This window comes from Amblyraja radiata, chromosome 17 (genome assembly GCF_010909765.2).
Source record: "Amblyraja radiata isolate CabotCenter1 chromosome 17, sAmbRad1.1.pri, whole genome shotgun sequence".
Lineage (NCBI taxonomy): Eukaryota > Metazoa > Chordata > Chondrichthyes > Rajiformes > Rajidae > Amblyraja > Amblyraja radiata.
In genome coordinates, this window is record NC_045972.1 from 35,386,868 (window position 1) to 35,408,746 (window position 21,879).

General features: G+C 41.2%; 1 protein-coding gene across 4 annotated transcripts in view; it reads right to left on the reverse strand.

Annotated features, from left to right (window-relative positions):
• Positions 1–17,034, reverse strand: part of phaf1 (phagosome assembly factor 1) — a 74,536-nt gene extending 57,502 nt beyond the window's left edge. For 2 of the 4 annotated variants that reach the window (XM_033036136.1, XM_033036138.1), the window contains exons 1-3: positions 16,320–17,034; positions 10,167–10,249; positions 1,945–2,028 (exon numbers count right to left, since the gene is read on the reverse strand). In XM_033036136.1, coding sequence (XP_032892027.1) covers positions 1,945–2,028; positions 10,167–10,249; positions 16,320–16,383 — 231 coding nt within the window. In that variant the 5' untranslated portion in view covers positions 16,384–17,034. Of the gene's footprint in view, positions 1–1,944; positions 2,051–10,166; positions 10,250–16,319 lie in introns of all 4 variants that reach the window. The other 2 variants (XM_033036137.1, XM_033036135.1) reach the window with 2 other exon arrangements.
• Between the last annotated feature and the right edge of the window lie 4,845 nt (positions 17,035–21,879).

Genomic DNA, 21,879 nt, shown 5'->3' on the forward strand with positions numbered 1-21,879 from the left:
CCATCATTTTGTGTCTACCAGTAAATAACAGCTTCCTTCAACTTACAGCTTAACTTGGAACCCTACTTTTCCTGTGTCATTGCTGGACCATGTATAGAAATTCTCGACTGTGCAAGCACCTACAATACATCGATTGTAATCATTCAAGGCACCAACTCATTACCACTTTAAGTAATAAATGCTGATTTTGCCAGAGACTGGCTCCGGGAGCCCCAACCACAGGAACCTGCGGGACTTTAACATCGTGGAGCTTGTGGTCCCCGGTTAGAGACCGACTTCGGGTGCTCCAAGCCTCAGGAGCTTCGACCGCCCCGAAATGGGGGCTTCGATCACCGGCTGCGGGAGCTTCGATCGCCCCGACTGCGGATGGTTCGACTAACCCGATCGCGGGAGAATAAAGAGGGAAGAAGATTAGACTTTAGTGCCATCCATCACAGTGAGGAATTTGGGGAATCCGCAGTGGTGGATGTTTATGTTAACTTTTATGTAGTTGTATGTCTTGTTGCTGCTTTTTTTTTCAGTATGGCTGCATGGTAATACGAATATCACTGTACCTTAATTAGTACAGGTGACAATAAAAGCCCTTTGAAACCTTTGAATACAGTGGTGTTCCACAGAGGTCATTTATTAGCGACCCAGACATAGGTATGCTGGGCATAATTAAAGTTTGCAGGTGACACAAAACTCCAATGTGGTAAAATAATGAGGATAGCAGAAGTCCTGAGAAAGACCATCCTTCTTCTGTATGTCTAAAAAAGGAACACTAAGTTATTTTATGTATTGTACTAATCTGTCGTCTTGCATTCTTTCTTTTCATTCTCAATTGTAGATCTCACATGTGATCAAAACCACTGGTTCATTCATGTCTTTACGGAAAGGAAACCTTCCATCCTTACCTGGTGAAATTTGTGTCATTCCTATTTAATAGATACATGTTTAAGGTAAACGTAATAGAGCCAGGAGGATGGACCAGCAATCTATGATCTTTTACAAATGGCTGGCATAGACAAAATGAGCCATATGGCTCCTCCTGTATTATTCTATTTGGATCATTCCATGATTCACAGCATTAATTTCTCAACTTAAAAGATATCTTGCAAGAGATTTAGTGGGATATTTAGCTTCTGACAAAGCTTAAAAGCTTCAGAACTGGTTAACAGAATTTCTTCTGAAAATTAACGGCTTCTGAAAATTAACTGCTGGTCCAAGATAAATTGAAACTCAGTTTATCCAAATTTACTTTTGAACATTGTTCCTTTGGGAAGGGGAGCATTTCTGATGCTAACAACATCTACAAGAGGGAGAAATTAATGCAGTTACAAGCACTCAAAATTACCATAAAAACAGTTTTCAGTTTCAGTAATACAACAGCATATCAACAATGAATAATAAGTAAATAACAAACATATGATGCAACTTAAGGGTAGCTTGTCTTGGCACTATTAGGAATAAATCACTTACAAAATGGAGCTGGATGTATGTTGCTCAGCGATGCAGCAATTTTTTTCATTTGTATTACTGCATTACATCTATGAAACGACATTATTACAGTTGGGTGTCATTTTTTACATTAAAAATGCCAATGTGCATAGTTATAATGGAAATTGCCTCTTTAAATGCCAAATTGTAATTACAGCCTCCCTTCAGTGGTCCTGCAACAGCAACAAATATCAGCTCATTCCAGACTCGCTCTGATGCATCAATCGACTCTTCTTCTCTGCTTTCCAAATTGCCAGACATTTTACTATTTAATTATTTTCAACATAATGATTGACACTTATAAAGATAGGCTTTAAAATAATCCTAAACTTTACTTCTTAAATGCTGTGCCATGGGAGATTGATTTGCAGAGTAAATATAACTATCACATCAAAACATTCTAATGCTTAATTACAGATTTAAAAAAAAAATGTAATGGGGAAACAAGAGAGAAGCCGAGCTGACCTTTAGTCTCTGATTATAAGCATCGAAAAGTAGTTTGATTCCGTCCTGAGTCAGATTGAGAATGAGGTCATGGCTGAGTGGGGACTGGAAAGAAGGAAGAGATACCCTGTTAAGGAACAGCAAAAACATTCTGTACATCATTCACGGTACAAAATACAAAGAACTGCTAAAATCAATTTATACAATTATGTAGAATGCTGAAGAATAATTCTCATAAAAGCGCTAAACACAGGGAAACTGTTATTACAGAGCACAAATCTACTGACCTACTCACCTACTGTAAATATTCAACAATTACTGCTATGGCCACTTCAACTGCAGCGCCCACCTAACTGTGTCCCATATGCGGGCGAGCCTTACGGGGCCGGATCAGTCTCACCAGACACCTCCGGACCCACAAACAAAAACACTCATGGTCTTCTTCGACTACGAAGGACGAACAACAACTGCTATGGCTATAATGGAATTACTGTTATATTCAGTCTTGGGATATGTAAACTTCAAGACTGCATTTACTTCCCATACCTGGATGTCAAGCCTTAATAATCCTGGCTGCTTCCTCAGTATACGAGTATAATTGCTATTGTCTTTTGTGGTGATTGAGGTCACGGGGAAGACAGTTAAATCAAAAGCCAGAAATGTGAAGGTAATGTTCAGCACTGAGTCTAGCTACTGCTGCACTCTTCCAGGCAAATGAAAAGTATTCCATGACAGTCCACACTTGAGTTTTGAAGAAGTGGAGAGGCTCATGGATGTTTGGAAGAGTTGCTCATTAAATGCATACAGCTTCTACCCTGTTCTTATCAATATTAATGTGGCTAACTCAGTTAACTTTATAGAAAGATATTACAAGGTGATCATGGTGGACTTCACAATGGAAGTGGTTCTGAAAGTATTAATACTAATGGGGAAGATGGAAGGCACAAATTGGAATCAATGTAATTTTTTTATAAGCCAGGCCAATAGTTTCACAAAAGATTTACTGATTGGACTACTCATTCAATGTGTCTATCTATGTTTTGGTTATAGGTGCTCATTTGTGCTGACAAAACAAAATCCTGAAGCCTGTAAAGAAATTCTGGAAAAAAATGGAAAGGAATACTTACATGATGGCTTGAACAAAAAGTGGCAAACATAACACACCGGTTAAATATATCATTATTTTTTGTTCAGACAATTGAGCCGCGTCATTCTTCACTCGTCAAGTAGATACTAGTGTCACAACCGTACCAGAATAGCTTGACGAGACCATAGAACAGTACAGCACAAGAAACAGGCCCTTCGGCCCAGAATGTTTATGCTGAACAAACATTCCTCAACCTATGACGTTCCAGTGAAAACAATCCAAGCATATCCAACCTCTCCCTGTAGCAGAAACCCTCTAAACCAGGCAGCATTCTCTTCGTCCTCTCCAAAGCTTCCACATCTTTCTTGTAATGGGGCGACCAGAACTACACGCAATATTCCAAATGCGGCTTAAAGTCCCCAGCAACGAAGGCAAGCATAAGCCTTCTTTACCACCCTATCTACTTGTGTTGCCACCTGTAGAGCTAAGAACTGGAACTCTGGGATCTTTCTGTACATCAATGCTGTTAAAGGTCTTGCTATTAACTGTATACTCTCTCCTTACATTCGACCTCCCAAAGTACAACACCTTACACTTGCTTGAGGTAAACTCCATCTGTCACTTTCCTGCCCATTTCTGCAGCTGATCTATATCCCACTACATGTTCTGACAGCTTCCCTCACTTCCCAAGGGGCCGCACGGCAGAAGTCTTCCAAAACCCCCTCCCTCAGGGCACGAACGGTGAAGGTCTGGAGAGGAGAGGGACTGTTCACTGGCAAACCGTATGAGGGGGAGTTGAGCCACAGAGAGACGGCCGGAGCGCTGAGAACAAAAGGGACCATCGGGACTCTAATGTGTACTTTGTAACTTTGTCGGCGCCAGATACGTTATGATTTTCTGCGTACTCTGTATTGTATGGAAAACCAGAATTTCACTACCTAGGTACACGAGACAATAACACATCAATGAATCACTGTTTGCAACTCTTACAATTTTTGTGACATCAGCAAACTTACTCACCAACCCATGTACATTTACGTCTAGGTCAATTATATACATCACAAACAGCAGAGGTCTCGGCACTGAACCCTGCAGGACTCTACTGGTCACATACCTCCAGCCAGAATATCTTCCTTCCACCACGACTCTGTCTTATACGATAAAGCCAGTTCAGAATACATACGACCAAATCATTGTGCATCCCGTACATCTTAATCTGGATCAGTCTACCATGAGGAACTTTACTAAAATCCACATATCCAACATCCACCACCTTACCTTCATCAATCTCCGTTGTCACACAAAAAATAATAAAGTTAGTGAGAAACGATCTACCACGTGTAAAGCCATGCCAGCTATCCCCAACTCTGGCATGTTGGTCTCTGACATGGCTATCAATATGTTATCAGTGCTTAAAGCCCTAGCAGAGAATGCGATATCTTTATGTCGTCTGCAATTAGATGTGCACTTAACATTAATAACAGACAATCAGATGTCATGGAATTCACTAGATTTACAAACAGATGGTTAAAATACTGTTTTTCCATATTTTACCAGACCTCGATTCCAGGAAACTATCATTCAGCAACTTTTGAGTTCTTGTAATTTTCATTGACTCTTGCCAAGATTCATTCCTTCATTTGAGAGTCCACATAGATAGGTTTTCCTGGGCATGCATATCTCTGAAGATTTGTCATGGACCCAGCACATTGATGCAATCATAAAGAATACCCATCAACATTTCTACTTCCTTAGAAGATTGAGATGCAATATGTTGTCAAATAATACACTCTTGAAGTTCTACAAGTGCACGGTAGAGAGCATATTGATTGGTTGCTTCATGACCTGGTCCCACAACAAATGCCCAGGAATGAAGGAGATTACAAAAAGTGGTTCCTGGTTCTTTACGGATACTGATCTCCCCACCATGGAAGGGATCCATAGGAAACGACTCAAAAATGCAGCCAACATTAAAGACCCACACAACCCTAGTCACGCTTTTGTTTCAGTCCTGCCATCTGGAAGGTGTGTAGGAATAAGAAAACAGTGACCTCCAGGTTCAGGAACAGTCTCTTCCCAAAAACCATCAGGATACTGAACACTACAAATACCAACTAAACCTCAAACTACAAACTGTCTTCGTTAGGGACTTTTGACTTTTGTTTCGTATTTTCATTAATATATATATTTTTTATTGAACTTTGTTTTATTATGGTACCTATTGAGTACTGTATTTACAGACCTGTTATGCTGCTGTAAGAAATCATTTAATTGTTGTGTTTTCAGTACAAATTACAATTAAACACTCTGGACAGGATTAAAATAAGATTTTCTCCACCAACACAAAAGTGAGGGAGGGGATTGAGTTAATTGCCGGTAATGGTTGTGGAGCTGTTTGGTGACTGGTATATGCACAATTGGCCAAATGGTGCATGAGCTATAAATTTGAGATTACCGGACTGAAAACTGCTATCAATGCCACAACATGCACCAAATTTGAAAGACAATGTAAACCATAAGTCTCCTAACCCAAAAGCCAAGCTCAACTTTAACACCATTAAATCCAGGAGCCAGATGTACAACATGCTCACTCTGATCTAGTAAGAAATTCAGGAGAAACTTTGTTAACAGAAATATGGAACTGGCTAGCACGTATAATTGAGGCAAGGCATAAATGCATTTAAATGGAAATCAAGCAAGGAAAAGGAGAAAAATATGGAGGGTTATACAACAGTTAGATGAAGAGATACACAAGGAGAAGTACAGTGCAAGATACAATTTGTACTGACTTGCATAATCAACCTCCAATGGTAAAGGCATCATCTATTACCGAAACAATCACAATTTATATAATGCAACTAAGAATGTTAAAAAGTACCAAAGAGCTTCACAAGATAGTCAAAGAAAATATATCAGTTAGCCAACTGGTATAAGAAACATTAGCTTTAAGGAACATCACACAAAAAGCAGCAGCTGGCTTGTTTGGGAGGTTCAGGGACATACTTCCAGAGACAAGGGCCTAAGCAACTGAAGACATTTGCCAATTGTGGGGCAATGAAAAAGATGGGTCTTGATACACATTTGGAGTATTCTCAACAGTATTCAAAATGAGGTCCACCCAAGGCTGTACAATATTTGGAATCAAAACAAAAACAACTTGTCAGGTTAGACAGCATCTGGAAGAAGACAAACTGGATGTACGTTTCAGATGGAAACACAGTTATGTGAAAGAGTGGATATCTTGGCTGATGAAGGGTGGGGTCTTCAAAGAGAAACATTAACACCAACTCTTTCCATAGATTGTGTCCAACATGTTGGGCGTTCCCAGCGTTTGCCATTTTATTTCAAGTCTCCAGCATCTGCAGGTTTTTATGAATGTCTATCACTGCATAATATATGGTTTGTATTCAGTGGTCATTGGCAAGATATCCTTGTAATCCATTTCCTTTAACAAGACCTTGTGGATCTACTTATGAACATGCAGAAGTTCATTCATCAGCATTTCACCTGCCAAGTCTCTGTAATTTTATTTTCAATTATTTATTTTGAAGTTGAACAAAGTAAATAACTTTATTCATTTTAAGGTCATTGCGAAACTATATAACGATGATAAAACATTACAAAAGGCTGTTTATAACAGAAGAGCAGTTGTCCAGGGATGATATGGCTCAGCCATTGTCTCCACAAAGAAAGGACATTCAGACAGTTTGAAAGGGAAACTGGCAGACTTTGAACAGTTCCTCAACACGAAAAATGACAGAAAGTAGAAGACAACTGTGTTTGAATGGCATTTAATACACAGAAAATTTGAATAGAAAAACAAGAGTCATGAGTGTTTAATTGCCATATGCACTGGGAACAGAACAATGCTACACCTTTACAGGCCATTAAAGCAATAACACAACAAATAGAAAAATACAATAATCAATAATACAATAAAATATCAGTATTTCACAGTAACCATAACAGTGCAAACCAATGGAGAGAGAGGGAAAGCAAGGGCTACTTGAAGTTAGAGAAGTCAATGTTCATACCACTGGGGTGTGAGCTGCCCAAACGAAATATGAGGTGCTGTTCCTCCAATTTGCGCTGGGCCTCACTCTGACAATGGAGGAGGCCCAGGACAGAAAGGTCAGTGTGGGAATGGGAGGTGGAGTTAAAGTGTTGAGCAACTGGGAGATCAGGTAGGTTTAGGTGGGCGGAGCGGAGGTGTTCAGCAAAACAATTGCCGAGCCTACGCTTGGTCTCGCGACTTCTCTAACTTCAAGTAGCCCTTGCTTTCCCGCACTCCATCCCCTCCCCCTTCCCAGTTTTCTAGCCAGTCTCACTGTCTCCAACTACATTTTATCTGTTTGCTTTGTTGTTACCTTCTGCCAACTAACAATGATCTATTCTACATTTTCCTTGAACAACATCCCCTTTGTCCTGTTTTCACACCTTACACATCCTTATCTATACACTTCCTTACCTATGTACCACCCACTTCCCTGACATCAGTCTGCAACTCAGGGTCTCAAACTGAAACAGCACCCATTCCTTCTCTCCAGAGATGCTGCCTGTCCCGCTGAGTTACTCCAGCATTTTGTGGCTATCTTAGATTTAAACCAGCATCTGCAGTTCCTTCCTACAGATCTTCAGAGATATGCATGCCCAGGAACTTGATGCTGGTGACTCTCTCCCCACCGCCCAGTCGATGAAGACAGGTTCATGGATCCCCGGCTTGCCCCTATTGACATCAACAATCTGATCCTTGGTCTTGCTAACGTAGATCAGGGTCGTTCTGGCAGCATTCAATCAGATTATCAGTCTCCCTCCTGTACTCCGGACTCATCATTATCTGTTATTAGTCCAACAATGGTGATATCAGTGAATTTAAAGATGATATTGGAGGCGAGTCTGGTTACACAGTTATGGGTGTAGGGAGAGTAGAATGAGTACACAGGCTTGAGGTGTCCTGGTGTCAATAGTCAGAGAAATGAGTGTTATTGCCAATTCATACTGACCGTGGTCTGCCAATGACGAATTCGAGGTTCCAACTGCAAAGGGATAGGCAGAAACCCAGTTCCGAGTTTGTTTACAGGTTAAAAGGTTTATGGCGTGGAACGCAGAGCTGTAATTGATGAACAGCTGACTGACGTACCTGTTCTAATTGTTCAAGTGGTCCAGTACAGAGTGGAGACTCAGTGAGATTGCATCCCTGTTGATTTGCGGCAGCAAATTGTAGTAGGTCCAGGTCCTTACGAAGATTGGAGTTGATATGCATCGTTCCCAACCTCTCAAAACACAAACACAATGGGCACGAGGGCTACTGGTCGGTAGTCATTGAGGCACCTTGCACTTCTTGGGCACCGATATTAAGAATGTCTTTTTAATCCAGATGAGAGCTCAGACCATAGTAGTGAGAGGTTGGCAATGTCTACAAAAATTCAAGCCAGTTAATCTACATGGGTTTTAAGAACACATCCAGGTACATGAAAGCCAGAAGCTTTCAAATGGTTCACCGCTCTGAAGGATCTTCTGCCATCACCCTCTGTACCTGAGATTAGAGTGTTGTTGGAGGTTGTCAGTGCCCAAGAAGGTACGTCAATGTTCTCCCTTTCAAAGAGAGCACAGAAAGCATTGAGCACATCCAGGCATGATGATTCGCCGTCACTTGAGCTACTTAGCTTCACCATATGAGAAGTAATGGTGTGCCAACTCTGTCACAGCTAACAATTGTTAACGATCAAGTCGAGATCTTGGTATGAAGGGTCAGTTTTGAAATAACAAACTACTTTGTCAGATGTTAGGCCTCATTATTCTCAACTTTTTTTATATTAATTTGTGCAACTCAAACAAGCGTAAACTATAGCAGAGTGCAACGGAAGACCTACTGGGCTATTCGCCAGCACAGTTAAACATTTTTTAGTTTGGATCTCATGGAGGCAAGCCAGCAAAACAACCTGTGACACACTTTCCTTAAGCTGAGTACCAAAACATAGAAATCCTGAATTAATGATAAAAATCAATCTTTTAAATACAAAATGCAGCCTTTTTTCTCCTCTTCTAATAAAAAATGTCATTAGCAAAACATTTTGAGGTCCACTAAATCCTCCTAACCTCTTACCTCAGACAGAAACCAAGCAGCTTCATTAAAGTCTGAAGTCTGAAGAAGGGTTTCGGCCCGAAACGTTGCCTATTGAGTCTGAAGAAGGGTTTCGGCCCGAAACGTTGCCTATTTCCTTCGTTCCATAGATGCTGCTGCACCCGCTGAGTTTCTCCAGCATTTTTGTGTACCAGCTTCATTAAAGTTTCCTTTATCTCCCAATTCATTCCAAACTGATCTCTATACAAGATAGATACAAAAGGTTGGAGTAACTCAACGGGACAGGCAGCATCTCTGGAGACGTTTCGGGTTGAGACCCTTTTTCAGACAAGTCGGGTAATCGTCATAAAATTCACTGAACGGTGCGAAAATTATTTGGAGTCTGCATTTCATCCCATCAAATAGCTGGACCTGTGCCCACCAAAATAACCCACAAGTACAACTATTTATAGGAGAGGTCACCACAGCTACTTTAGGAGGATGAAGGGGCATAAACAGAAATAAAAAAATAAAAAACAGCATGAAAACAGGCCTTCAGCCCACCAGATCCGTGCTGACCATCAATCACCTGTGCAGACTAGTTCTATATTATCCCACTTTCTCATCCATTCCCGACACACTAAAGGCTAATTTGCCTACAAACTTGCACATTTTTGGGATGTGGGAGGAAACCAGAACACCAGGAGGAAAAAAAAAGTCACAAGGAGAACATGCAAACTCCTTATAGGCATAAGGCAGTAGCTTTGCAAGCTGTGCCACCTGAATTATACCAGTTGTGAAATCAAGTGCAATAAAGAACTAATTACATGGGCCCACATGTCACAAAAGGTTTCCAGGCATCTGATAGACAGTGCACACTGATATTCCAGGGCCATTGAAGCATGCACCTTCGGTCAAAGAACCTGGCCAGAGATCCAAGCCAGCAATCAATATTAAAAGGTTAAATATTGCATGACTGTTTTTATTTTCTTCAGTTATAATGCATCCCGAACTGAACTTTAAAGTAATACAAAAACTGATATCAGGCAAATGTGAGTCTCATGGAACATGTAAAGAATGAGTCTCACTCACCTGCTCGCTATAGAGAACTTGTACATTTTTGATGATACGACAGTGCTTTTGGAGAATAGCAACACCCTGAGCCAATGGCATTCCTGAAATAGACATAAAACGTGAAGGAATTAGTACGTAACCAAGTCTGAATATTTGGACACAGAGAATGTTTTAATTAATCTTTTAGTACATTAGCATTGCTAACAAGGCAAAAGGCAATTATCTACCCTGAACTTGCCTTGAGAGATGGTGGCGGGCTACATTCTTGAATTACTATGGTCTTCCAAATAAATAAATTATTGCCATGGCGTTGGGTGTAGAGTTCTGGATTTCAGGCCCAATGACAATGAAGGACCAAGATCATTTTTCCAAGTCAAGATTGTGTGCGACTTGGAGGCTGGCCTGCTTTGTACTTGGACCCAAAAACATGGCCTAGCGCTTGCTTCGTACAAGTATTGTGCGTGCAGCTCTTGCAAGTATCAGAGAACATCCCCACCCCGTCACATGATGGAAGGAAGATTACGGACATGGAGCTGAAGGTGGTTGGGCCTAGAACCCACCGTATAGACTCCATCTGTGATGTGCTGAGATTAGAATTATTGAAATCTAACAACCAACGCCATCTTCCATTGCACAATTTGCAACACCTACCTTTGCACCGCATTAAGCAGACTGACTTCAGTATGGCTGGGCTTTTCAAAGCCACAGATGATACAGATACACAGAAAAGCTTTTGGTTGTGTGCTACCCAATTAAGTCAGATCATATTATACATGCGCACTATCAAGCATACACAATCTCATGGGTTGCATAAAGAACACCAGGTAGTGCAACGAAAAAATACCAAAGCGAGAATATAGTTTTAAAACATTGCAGCGAGACAGTCACAGAAAAAATATCTAAGTCCGCAATGAAGGTAGGTTAGAGAATCGGGACTGACCCCGATTTATGGAAGGAACATTCAGTAATCTAGGAACAGCAGAAAAGATAGACACAGAATGCTGGAGTAACTCAGCATCTCTGGAGAAAAGGAATAGGTGGCATTTCAGGTCAAGACCCTTCTTCAGAGTGAGAGTTAGGGAAAAGGGAAATGAAAGATAAAGACAGTGATGTAGAGAGATATAGAACAAGTGAATGAAAGATATGCAAAAATGTAACAATGATACAGGCCATTGATAGCTGTATGCTAGGTAAAAACAAGTTACAGACAATGAGACTCAACAAGATGACTTTGAAGCTAGTATGACTTGAGTGGGGGAGGGATGAAGAGATAGGGGATGCAAGGGTTACTTGAAGTTAGAGAAAACAATATTCGTACCCGAATACGAGACAGTCCGAAGAAGGGTCTCGACCTGAAACATCACCCATTCCTTCTCTCCAGAGATGCTGCCTGTCCAGCATTTTGTGTCTGGCTTGTCAATATTCATACCGCTGAGATGTAAGCTGCTCAGGAGAAATAGGAGGTGCTGTTCCTCCATTTTGCAAACTGACCTTGATGTCCTGGACCTTCTCTATTGCCAAAGTAAGGCCATACACAAACTGGAGGAACATCACCTTATATTCCACTTGGTTAGCTTACAACCTAACAGTATGAACATTGTAAAATTGGACCAAGCGCAAGTCTTCGGTGAAACAGTCGCTTAATCTACACTTTGTCTCGCCAATGTAAAGGAGGCCACAACAGAAGCACCGAAGGTAGATAAAATTGCTGGAGAAACTCAGCAGGTGCGGCAGCATCTACGGAGCGAAGGAAATAGGCAACGTTTCGAGCCAAAACCCTTCTTCGGACTGATGCATGGTGGGGGGGGGGGGGCGGGAGATAGAAGAAGAAAGGAAGAGGAGGAGCCAGAGAGCTGAGGGAGAGCTGAGAAGGGTGAAAAAGTTACTTTTATAACAACTAAACAGGTTCGCTTCTTAATAAACAGACAACACACAAACTGTTTGGTAGACCAGTTCAAAACTTTACTTATTATCGGCCGATGGGAGGGAGAACTCCAGTCAAGTGACCAATATAGACACTTTACTGTCCTCAGTCCACTTCTCTGAACAACAGAATTACATTGTATTATATAGTGATTTTTTTGTCACCATAGCACATTCCACAGACATTAGTCATGGTCAGAGGTACAGGAAAATAAAGGTTTCTACAGAATGCATCACATCAAAGGCATTTTGTCACATGGTACAAGATATATTAAAAACATTGGCCATTTGGTTTACGACATTTTACTTTTCAAATACATCAAAGAGATCTAGCTACTTCTCTCTCGTTACCTGGGAGACAAATGCCTTTCTGTATTCATTATCCCACACACCGCAACCTGAGGCAAGCCTAATTTGAGACTAAATACAAGCTGTAAGCTAGCCCAGAAACCAATTTAATATCTTCTTATATTTTTAACTTAACTCGGCTTTATCAAGGGGAGGAGACAGCAAGGGCTACCGGAAATTGGAGAAGTCAATGTTCAGGCCACCGGGATGCAGACCGGGAGCACCAAATGCAGTAGATGAGGTTAGAAGAGATCCATGTGACTGTATCTCACATGGAAGGACTCTTGGGATCCATGGATAGATGCAAGGGTGGAAGTAGAGTGACAGGTGTTACATCTCCTGCGGTTACAAGAAAGTACATGGGAGGGAACAGTTTGAGTGGGAAGCAATCAGTGAACCAAGGAACTGTGGAGGGAGCAGTTTCTGTAGAAAGCAAAGGGGGGGGGGGGGGGGTGGGAAGATGTGATTGGTGGTGGGATCACACTGAAGGGGGCGGAGATGCTAGAGAATGATACGTTGGACACAAAAGCTGGTGCAGAGATAGATAAGGACCCTGGGAACTCTATCTTTGTTCTGACTGGGAAAAGGGGGTACCAGAGCTGAACAATGGGACACAGGGGAGACATGAATGACAGATCCATCGATGGCAGCAGAGGAGAAACCAAGTTTACTAAAGAGAGAGGACATCTCTGATATTCTAGAATGGAAAGCCTTATCTTGGAAGCTTGAGGGCAGATTGTCTTTAAAAGAGGCAGGGTGGGAGTAGGTGTAGTCCAGATAACGGTGGGAATCAGTAAGTTTATAGTGGATGTCAGTGAATAGTCTGACCCCTGTGATGATCAAGAAAGGGGAGAAGGGTGTCAGAAATAGTCCAAGTAGATTTGAGGGCAGGGTGGATGTTAGTGGTATTCCCCCAGTGCGTACGTGGCCTCACTCTTGCAATGGAGGCAACCCAGGACAGAAAGGTCAGTATGGAACTCCTCAAGATTTCACAGAAACAAAACAAATTAAGCAACATTAGGAGATGAGGTTGAGTGACCAAGTGGTAGGCTTTACTTGAAGCAGCCTACAAGAGAGATTTAAGGAGAGAATTTCTGCTGAACACACAATGTTTTACCACCAACTATAAGTACACTGCAATGGCAAAGCAAAGGATAATTCAAGGTTTGAGGTCCTGTGTTAAGAAGTGTCTTCCAGATACACCAATGAAACATTGTGGGGCAAGAACATAGATTTTGAACAGATCCTTCTTGTTACAAGGTCTTTGAACCCCAAAGAGAGAAATTAAATATTTAAAAAAACCATTAACTTAGCAAAAAGCTGAAATAGTTCACTAGAATAAAGAAATGAACAGATATGTATCAATTTATGCCACATCACAATCCCAGCCAGCTTGCTTAACAACTATGCTGAGGGAAAGTGCGTATGTGGCACTTTTATTTTCATCTCAAGACCACACACTGTGAATATAGCAAAGTACTTCAACATATCACACAAACAATGTCAAACACAAATTATTTAACCTCATTAGAAGAACCAAAAGGTTGGTTAAAGTAATAAGCTTTTTTGAAGCATCTTGAAATAATTTCAGAGTTTATATACTGTAGAGCTGATGGTGCATTGCCAAGAGTTGAACAGTGAAAGACGTGTGCACCAGAACTTGTGGACAGACAACATTTAAACAGGAGTAAGATATTCAATACACTGAGCCTGTTCTGCCAATCAATGAGAACATAACTCAATCTGTGACCCGTGTTCATATTCTTAACTAAAAATTATTGATTCAGGGATCAGTAACAAACAATCTATCATTCTTAGATTTAAAATTAATAATTGACTCAGAATCTGTTTACCTCCTGCATGGAGGTGTGTGCGCTAGCTCCATTCCTGAATGCCTCCTTTGCTTTGACCAGTACAGGGACCTTGGATACCTTTTCAAGTTTAGTTAATCTGGCAATTCTATGGTCTAAAAGTACACTGGAGGATAATTTGAAATGGCTGCAACAAGTATCAGCTCGGCAAATACCGGTACTTATTAAATTCTCTTATGCACCACAAATTCTTAAAAGGATCCACTTCTGAGGTCAACACAGTTTTCAATACTACAAATAATTACACAACACATTCATTTCAGTTTCATCACATGTCCTATTACCTAATTTCTGAAGGGCAAATATATTTATTTGTGAAATTGATGTAATAAAAGAAAATATGATTATAGAGATGCCTCATTAAAGTGAAATACACTAGACACTGAAGCTATGACATCAGCCCAGCACAAGTGGAGTGATTTAAGATAATCCTAGCACAATTACAGAGTATAATACATTCAACTAACAATGATTAATGATTGGTAATTGCCAGTAAACTTCCTAAAGTCACAGGATTTACACATAGACCAACATGATATGTAGCGCTCTCTTGAATAGAGAATGAGAAACACTTGTTTGAAGAATAAATGCAAGATAACTGTACCAGCACATAGCCCAGGTGAGCCTCCTGCAACATAACCTCTCGACCAAGTAAATGCAATGCAATTTATTGTATTGTAATTGTATTGTAATTAATTTATTAGCCAAGTATGTAAAAGCATACAAGGAATTTGATTTGCCATGCAGTCATACCAAAAAAGCAACAAGACACACAACTACATAAGAATTAACATAAACATCCACTACAGCGCACTGTGAAGGAATTATCTTCTAGTCTTCTCCTTCCTTCAATAATAACTACCTCTTTAGTCTATTTTTAATTTAAAATGAGCAAACCAAGGCCCTTGAAACGAACTATCAACATTTGACACTAGAGATTAAGGCAGATGATTAAAAGCTCAAGAACTGAAAAAACAATCATGCTCTTTCATCAGATTCCCTTGCAATGGAGGATTCACACCATAATTAAATCACAAGTGTTCAGCATCATAACAACCAATAACAAAGTAGGAGACAACCCTTGATAACAACCCTTGAAGTCCCCCTCACACCTCAACATATCTGCTCCACCATCCAATCCACCTCACTTGTATTCTTGTCATGAACCTGCCCCTTATCCTCTGCCATAGCAAACTCTCGCACCACATCTGGGCTATCCCCCATAACCTCTGATTCCACCTGGGCACTACATGACACACAAACTTCCCTCCCCATTCTCCCTTCAATTTACACAAACCTCATTCCATCACCTTCTCAACATACCTGACCCTAAATTCTACTCTGGTCTCGCCTCATGTCACACAAATCTTGTTAACCCTCATCGTGGTCACCTCCATCACATACCATCTCCATTACACCCCATTCAACAACACACCCATCTTCACTCCAACTCCCATTTCACATCCCCGCGACAAGATAATCTATCTTCTTTCTCACCCCCATTCCACATCACCTGTCACATCTCCCTCCATGAAATAATCTACCCACAGCAGACCCCAATCATTTCTTCCCCATTTATCCCCTATCAATGCAGACCCTAATTCTTTCCAACACATTGCACCCACACTACAGTACACCTGGCCTTATCTCCCCCCCACCCCACAATATTCCCCGCTACCATTACCCCATTGAGGGTTACATCATTTCCATTTCCCCCTGGCCATCCCTCTCCACCTCATATCCTGTTAGCACATATCACAGCCCCCCAGGTTCCTTCACCTTGACGCTCAACCCATATTATAGCCCCCACTGACAGCCCACATACTATCCCACCCGTCCTCATTGTTACTGTATTCATTCCTCCCATGATTACATTATCTACACGTTCCCAATACAGTTCTCAACAATATTAAATCCTCCTCATCCCGAACGTTTCTTCCATCAACTTATTATTCCATGAACGTCAATGGGACGGATACTCTGTGTGCGAAATTCCTTAAAAAGATGGGTTAACATCGCTTGAATTTACCTAAAGCGAATTCCCATCGTTCGTTCCCCAAAGACCGCTCGGGCACCACTTCCAGATCCAGCATTGGCCCGGCTACGGGAGAGGTGACGGGCGGATCTGGGCACCGTTTCGCCAGGCCGGTGCGCGTTGCTGACCGAGCCGTCTGCTCCGGGAAAAGGCCAGGGGGGACGACTGCGGGGTACCGGGGGTAGGATCCCGGCAACTGGTGCCCCGGGTATAACCGGTCGGGTGCTGATCGCCGCGGCTATAAAGAGCCGGGTGCCACGGCGTCTGGGCTTTAAGATGTTGAGAAGATGCTGCTGTGTCTCAATGAGGAGAGGCAGGTGTGTCGGTCGCCGGCGACCGGGAGCCGATGTCTTTCAGCCTGAGGACGGTTGGCTTGGTCTCAAACCCGAACAATAACAGCCGCCGCTTCCATCGCCATCAGCTGATTATACAATACCACTTCCGTCCCAACCGCTTCCGGGTTGCGCTGCCCCACGTTTGCGGCAGTGAGGACCAAAGCTCTAGGACAGCGGTTTATAACGACGTTTCGCGGTCACTCTCCGCCGCGACTCGCAGGCGGTGGAGCCGCTGGTCGGTAGGGAGACATTCTCCACCTGCCCAGACCGGCAGGCGCTCAACCTCCACCCGGATCACATGTCCGGCCGGGATCGGGGCTCGCGCTGCCCCTCTCCCCCCCCCCCCCAATCACGTGCTTGGTCAGGACTGGGGCGCCTTGCTGTTCACCCATCACGTGATTGACCGGGACCCCCGATCACGTGTCGGGACTGGGGCACGCTTTGCCCCCCCCAATCACGTGTCTGGTGAGGACTGGGGCGCCCTACTGTTCCCCCATCACGTGAATGGCCTGCCCCCCCCCCCTCCTCGGGTGGGCGTTACCACCCCATCACGTGTTTGACCGGGGGACGGACGGACACACACACCCCCCCCCCACCCCCCCCCCCCCTCCCCCACCCGATCACGGACGGCCGAGGTGGAGGTCAATGGCTGCAAGCGGCGCGCCCCGGGGATGGGAGATGTTACCCTGGTCATTGCCCACTCGAGAATGCAAGTATTTCCTGGTGTTTTTTCTTTGCTGCTGCTACTGCAATGGTCATGCCCATTAGGAACAGGCCTTTTGGTGCATGGCCACTGCTCCACCATTCATGTGTTCCTGGCTGACTTGAATTCTTTATTCCACTCTACCCCTGTCACCCACCTCTCGCCTGTCAACCTCTGCTTTAAGAATGTTCAAATACTTCGCTTCGACCACCCATAGTGAAATAGTTCCTAGGTCACGATGATAGTATCTAAAATAAGATGATACAATCATTTGCGTTAAATGGGTTATTTGATTCTGGATTCTCCCTAAAACTTCCTCTCTGTATCCTGCCTATTAAACATCATGAGGATCTTTTATTTTCATTCAAGTTCCTTCTCTATATTCCGCACTCCAAGCATGTTCTGTCCAACCTTTCCTCATTTGACAACCCGCCCATTCTAAGTACAAGCTTAATTCCAAGTATAAGCTTATTCCCAAAATAAGGAAATCAATACTGTGCAGAGTACTTCACGTGTATAACTCATGCTTTCCCTGCTTTTGTACTCTATTCCCTTGCCATCATTCAACTGAGTTTAATTCTGTGCTTGCCTAATGTGGCCAGGTGTTGCTTGAGAAATAAACAGCATTGGCTTTCAAAAAAGCAGCATGGAGTTTCCAAACATGGCAAGTAGGCAAGCCTGAATGTTTACCAGCGTGGTTTTGTAATTGAATAGCACTCGGGACATGACGTTTCTAAAATTGTGATGGTGTAGGCTTTACATAGACCCACACTTCATAAAAACCACTTCTACAACCATTGTATCCATATGAAATCAGTTATTGCCAATAAAAATAAACAACCAGTGAGTATTCAAAGCCGTAAAACACGTAACATCTCATCTCAAAATAAAATTAGAGTGACCATTTTATTGACCCGAGGATGGAAATTAGCTCAACTAATACCTTATCACTAAAGCTTCCAGAGAAGCAAAGAGTTCTACTAATTACATAACTTTGCCTGTTCCTTATATTCACTTTTATTGTTATCCATCAATCATGACTGTGTTTTTGCCACAAGCACCGACGATGAGTGAAATTCCAAGAGCTCTGAACTGGCTGATTAGGTTTCTACTCTGTTTCGAATCTTGCATTTACTCCTATTTCTGTTGCTACTTTTTTCAGATCACTGGGAACACTGTTTCATCAATCTTAATTGATTCTTAAATTTTAAAAGTTTTTTAAACATACCAATTTATTATTCTTAAAGTCACATACACTGAAGTTCACCGATCTGGTTAAATTTAAGACTGCACAAATCATGTACAAAGCAAGAAATAATTTACTTCCAGAAAATATACAAAAACTGTTTATGGAAAGACAGGGTGGGTACAATTTGAGAGGGGAACATAATTAAAAAAAAACTCAATGTCAGAACAACTCTTAAAAGTATGTGCATAGCAATCTGTGGGGTGAATTTGTGGAATGGTCTGGAACAGGAGATAAAACTTAGCACAAACATAATTCAGTTTAAAAAGATGTACAAAAATACTTTTTTAAAAGGATATTGGGATGAGGATAGGTGATTGTGAGTGGGATATTTGTTATACTGATTGTATTGGGAAGGGTGATTATAGGGTGATGGGTTGTATATATGACTAAGAGATACTGTATAGTATATGAGGGTTTTTTCTTTATTTCTCTTTTTTTGTATGGCTTTGTAAATATTTGATTAGTGTATAAATATAAATAATTTGGTGTACATATAGCTGGTGGTGTACATATAGCTGCTAAATTTGTATGATAATTATAAGCAGTTGAATAAGGGGTGGGAATTAATAAGCTTTGGCTTCTTCCTGCTCCTTTTCAGACACATACGATTTCATTTATTTATAGATATTGTTTATGACATTTTATAAATATTCTTGTTTTGTTTTTTGTATGCTGTTTCACACTTGCTTTTTATTCTTTTATTCTGTTCGAAATAAAGAATTAAATAAATAAATAAAAGTGCTTTAAGAATATTTTGCCCTAATGAAATATGCTCAATTTTTTTTCAAGTATTTTAATCTATTTGCTTTCCTTGAGCATATAATGTAATTGAAGAACTGAATGTTGTACTTACACATGAATTAGCAGAAAATTCCATAGTTCTGGGTTAATATTGCAGTGTGGAACTATTCCCATATATGTTTGCATTGGTATTAGTTAACTGCGTATATTGCTAATGTATTCGATAGACTTCAAAAAAACATATGCCAACATGATGTTAACAGTTATTTCTGGTTTAGATGGTATTTATTATAATACATAAGATTATACAGAAGAACAAGGACTTGGAGATACAGATCTCAAATGCAATAATGGATGCAATAAATGCAGAAACATGCAAATTATGCAACCGGTGACTTTGTCTCGTCAAATCAACATGACCAAACATGCAATTTAGGAGCAGGTATTGGCTATTTAGCCCCTTAAGCCTGCGCTGCAATTTAACAAGATTGTGGCTGATCTCAATGGAATCACTTTGCATTCTTGTCTACCTGCAAAAACATTTTACCATTTTGCTTATCAAGAATTTATACACCACAGCCTTACAAACATTCAAATGTACATTAAGAGTGAATCCAGCACTGTGTCTTATTTGTAGAGATACTCCAGCATTTTGTGTCTTTTTTTTGTTGACTTTGCCTTTTTTTTGTAAACCAGAATCCACAGATACTTGTTTCTACATTCACAGGTACCTGTACTTCATTTGCTGCTCTTTTAGGAGGTCCCATAATGTACTGAGAGAAAATAAAATCATAACTCATTTGTCTTAAATGGGAGATTTTTCATTTCTAAACAGTGGCCCATTATTCTGGATCCTCCCACAAGAGAGAACATCCTCTCTGCATCCAACTGTCAAGATACCTCAGGATCTTATATCATTCAGTCAAAAGCTCTCTCATGCTTCTAAATTCAGTTTATGCAAGCCTAGCTTGTTCATTTTTCCTCATAAGATAACCTGACCATTCCAAGTATTAGTCAAGTAAACTTTCCCTAAACAGCTGCCAACTCATTGGCTTCCTTCCTTAAATATGAGAAAGACTGTACTCCAGATATGATCTCACCAGTGTCCAATATATTTGAAGTGTAATTTCCCGACCTTTGCATTAATTTCCCCTACCAATAAGCAATAACATGCAGTCTAGATGAAGGGTCTCAACTATAAACGTTGATGGTCCATTTCTCTCCACAGATGCTGCCTCACCTGCTAAATTCCTCTAACAGTTCTCCTTTTTTTGCCTCCAGATTCCAGCATCTGCAGTCTCGTGTGCCTGCCAACATTTTGTTAGCGTTCTTAATTATCTGCCAGACCCACATATTAGCTTTTCGCAAATCATGAACCATAGTCATACAGCATGGAAACAAGTATCAAAGGTTGGGCCAAAGGCCTGTTTCCATGCTGTATGTGGTCAACAAATGTGAAAAACAATGCTCCACTCCCACCCTTTGATTCCTTCCTCCAACTGCTGGAGGAACTCAGCGGGTCAGCGGAGGAAAATGAACAAACGATGTTTGGGTCGGGACTCTTCTTCAGTCTGAAGACCATATAGACAATGTTCCCCTTGGTGACCTCTTCAAAAAAACTATCAGATTTGTGCGACATGATTTCCCAAGCACAAAGCTATGCTGACTATCTATAGTCAGCTCTTGCATTGAATCCTTTATTTCTCTCGAGACATAAATAGACATGATTTCCCTTGTCTATCCTAATGCTGGTAGTTCTTGTCCCTCAGGATCCCTTCCAGTAACCTACCCATCACTGATGTCAGGTTCACTGGCTTATGGTTCCCTGGCTTGTCCTAGTAGCCCTTCAGTACAATATAAAGTACAATATTAGCCATCCTCCCACCTTCTAGTATCTCCTTTGTGGCTAAAGATCCCTGCCAGGGCCCCAACAATTTATTCCCTCAGTTCCCACAATGTTCAAGGATATACTTGGTCAGGCTCTGAGGATTTATCCACTTTAATATCCCTTAGTTTGATGGTATCTCCTCTTTTGTAATTTAGAATTAGAATTACCTCTATTGTCATTCAGACCTGAGTAAATACAGATGAGAAGCATTTCTTCAACCCCTGGCCCATCTATTGTGTCTCGACACATTGACGACATATCCTTAGAGGAGTCCTATTCTCTTCCTTGTTTCCCACTTGCTATTAATACTCCTGCAGAATTTCTTACGATTTCCCTTTATCTTTGATGTGCCTTCAGCAAATCTAAGTAAAATACCCTTTAACCACAGCATATGTTGTTTCTTCAAAGAACTCCAATGAACTGTCAAACATGATTTTCCTTTTATGTAACATTGACTTTGTCTAATTACATTGATATTTTTCTAATTGCCATGCCATAATAGCATTAACAATAGCTAATCTTTTTTATCAATGAGCGATGTCAAGTTAACTTTGAAATTAAATTTTTTGGAATGAATCGTGAGAGATGGTTTTGCATATACATTTTCATTGAGCATGTGGGATATTTGAACTACTTTA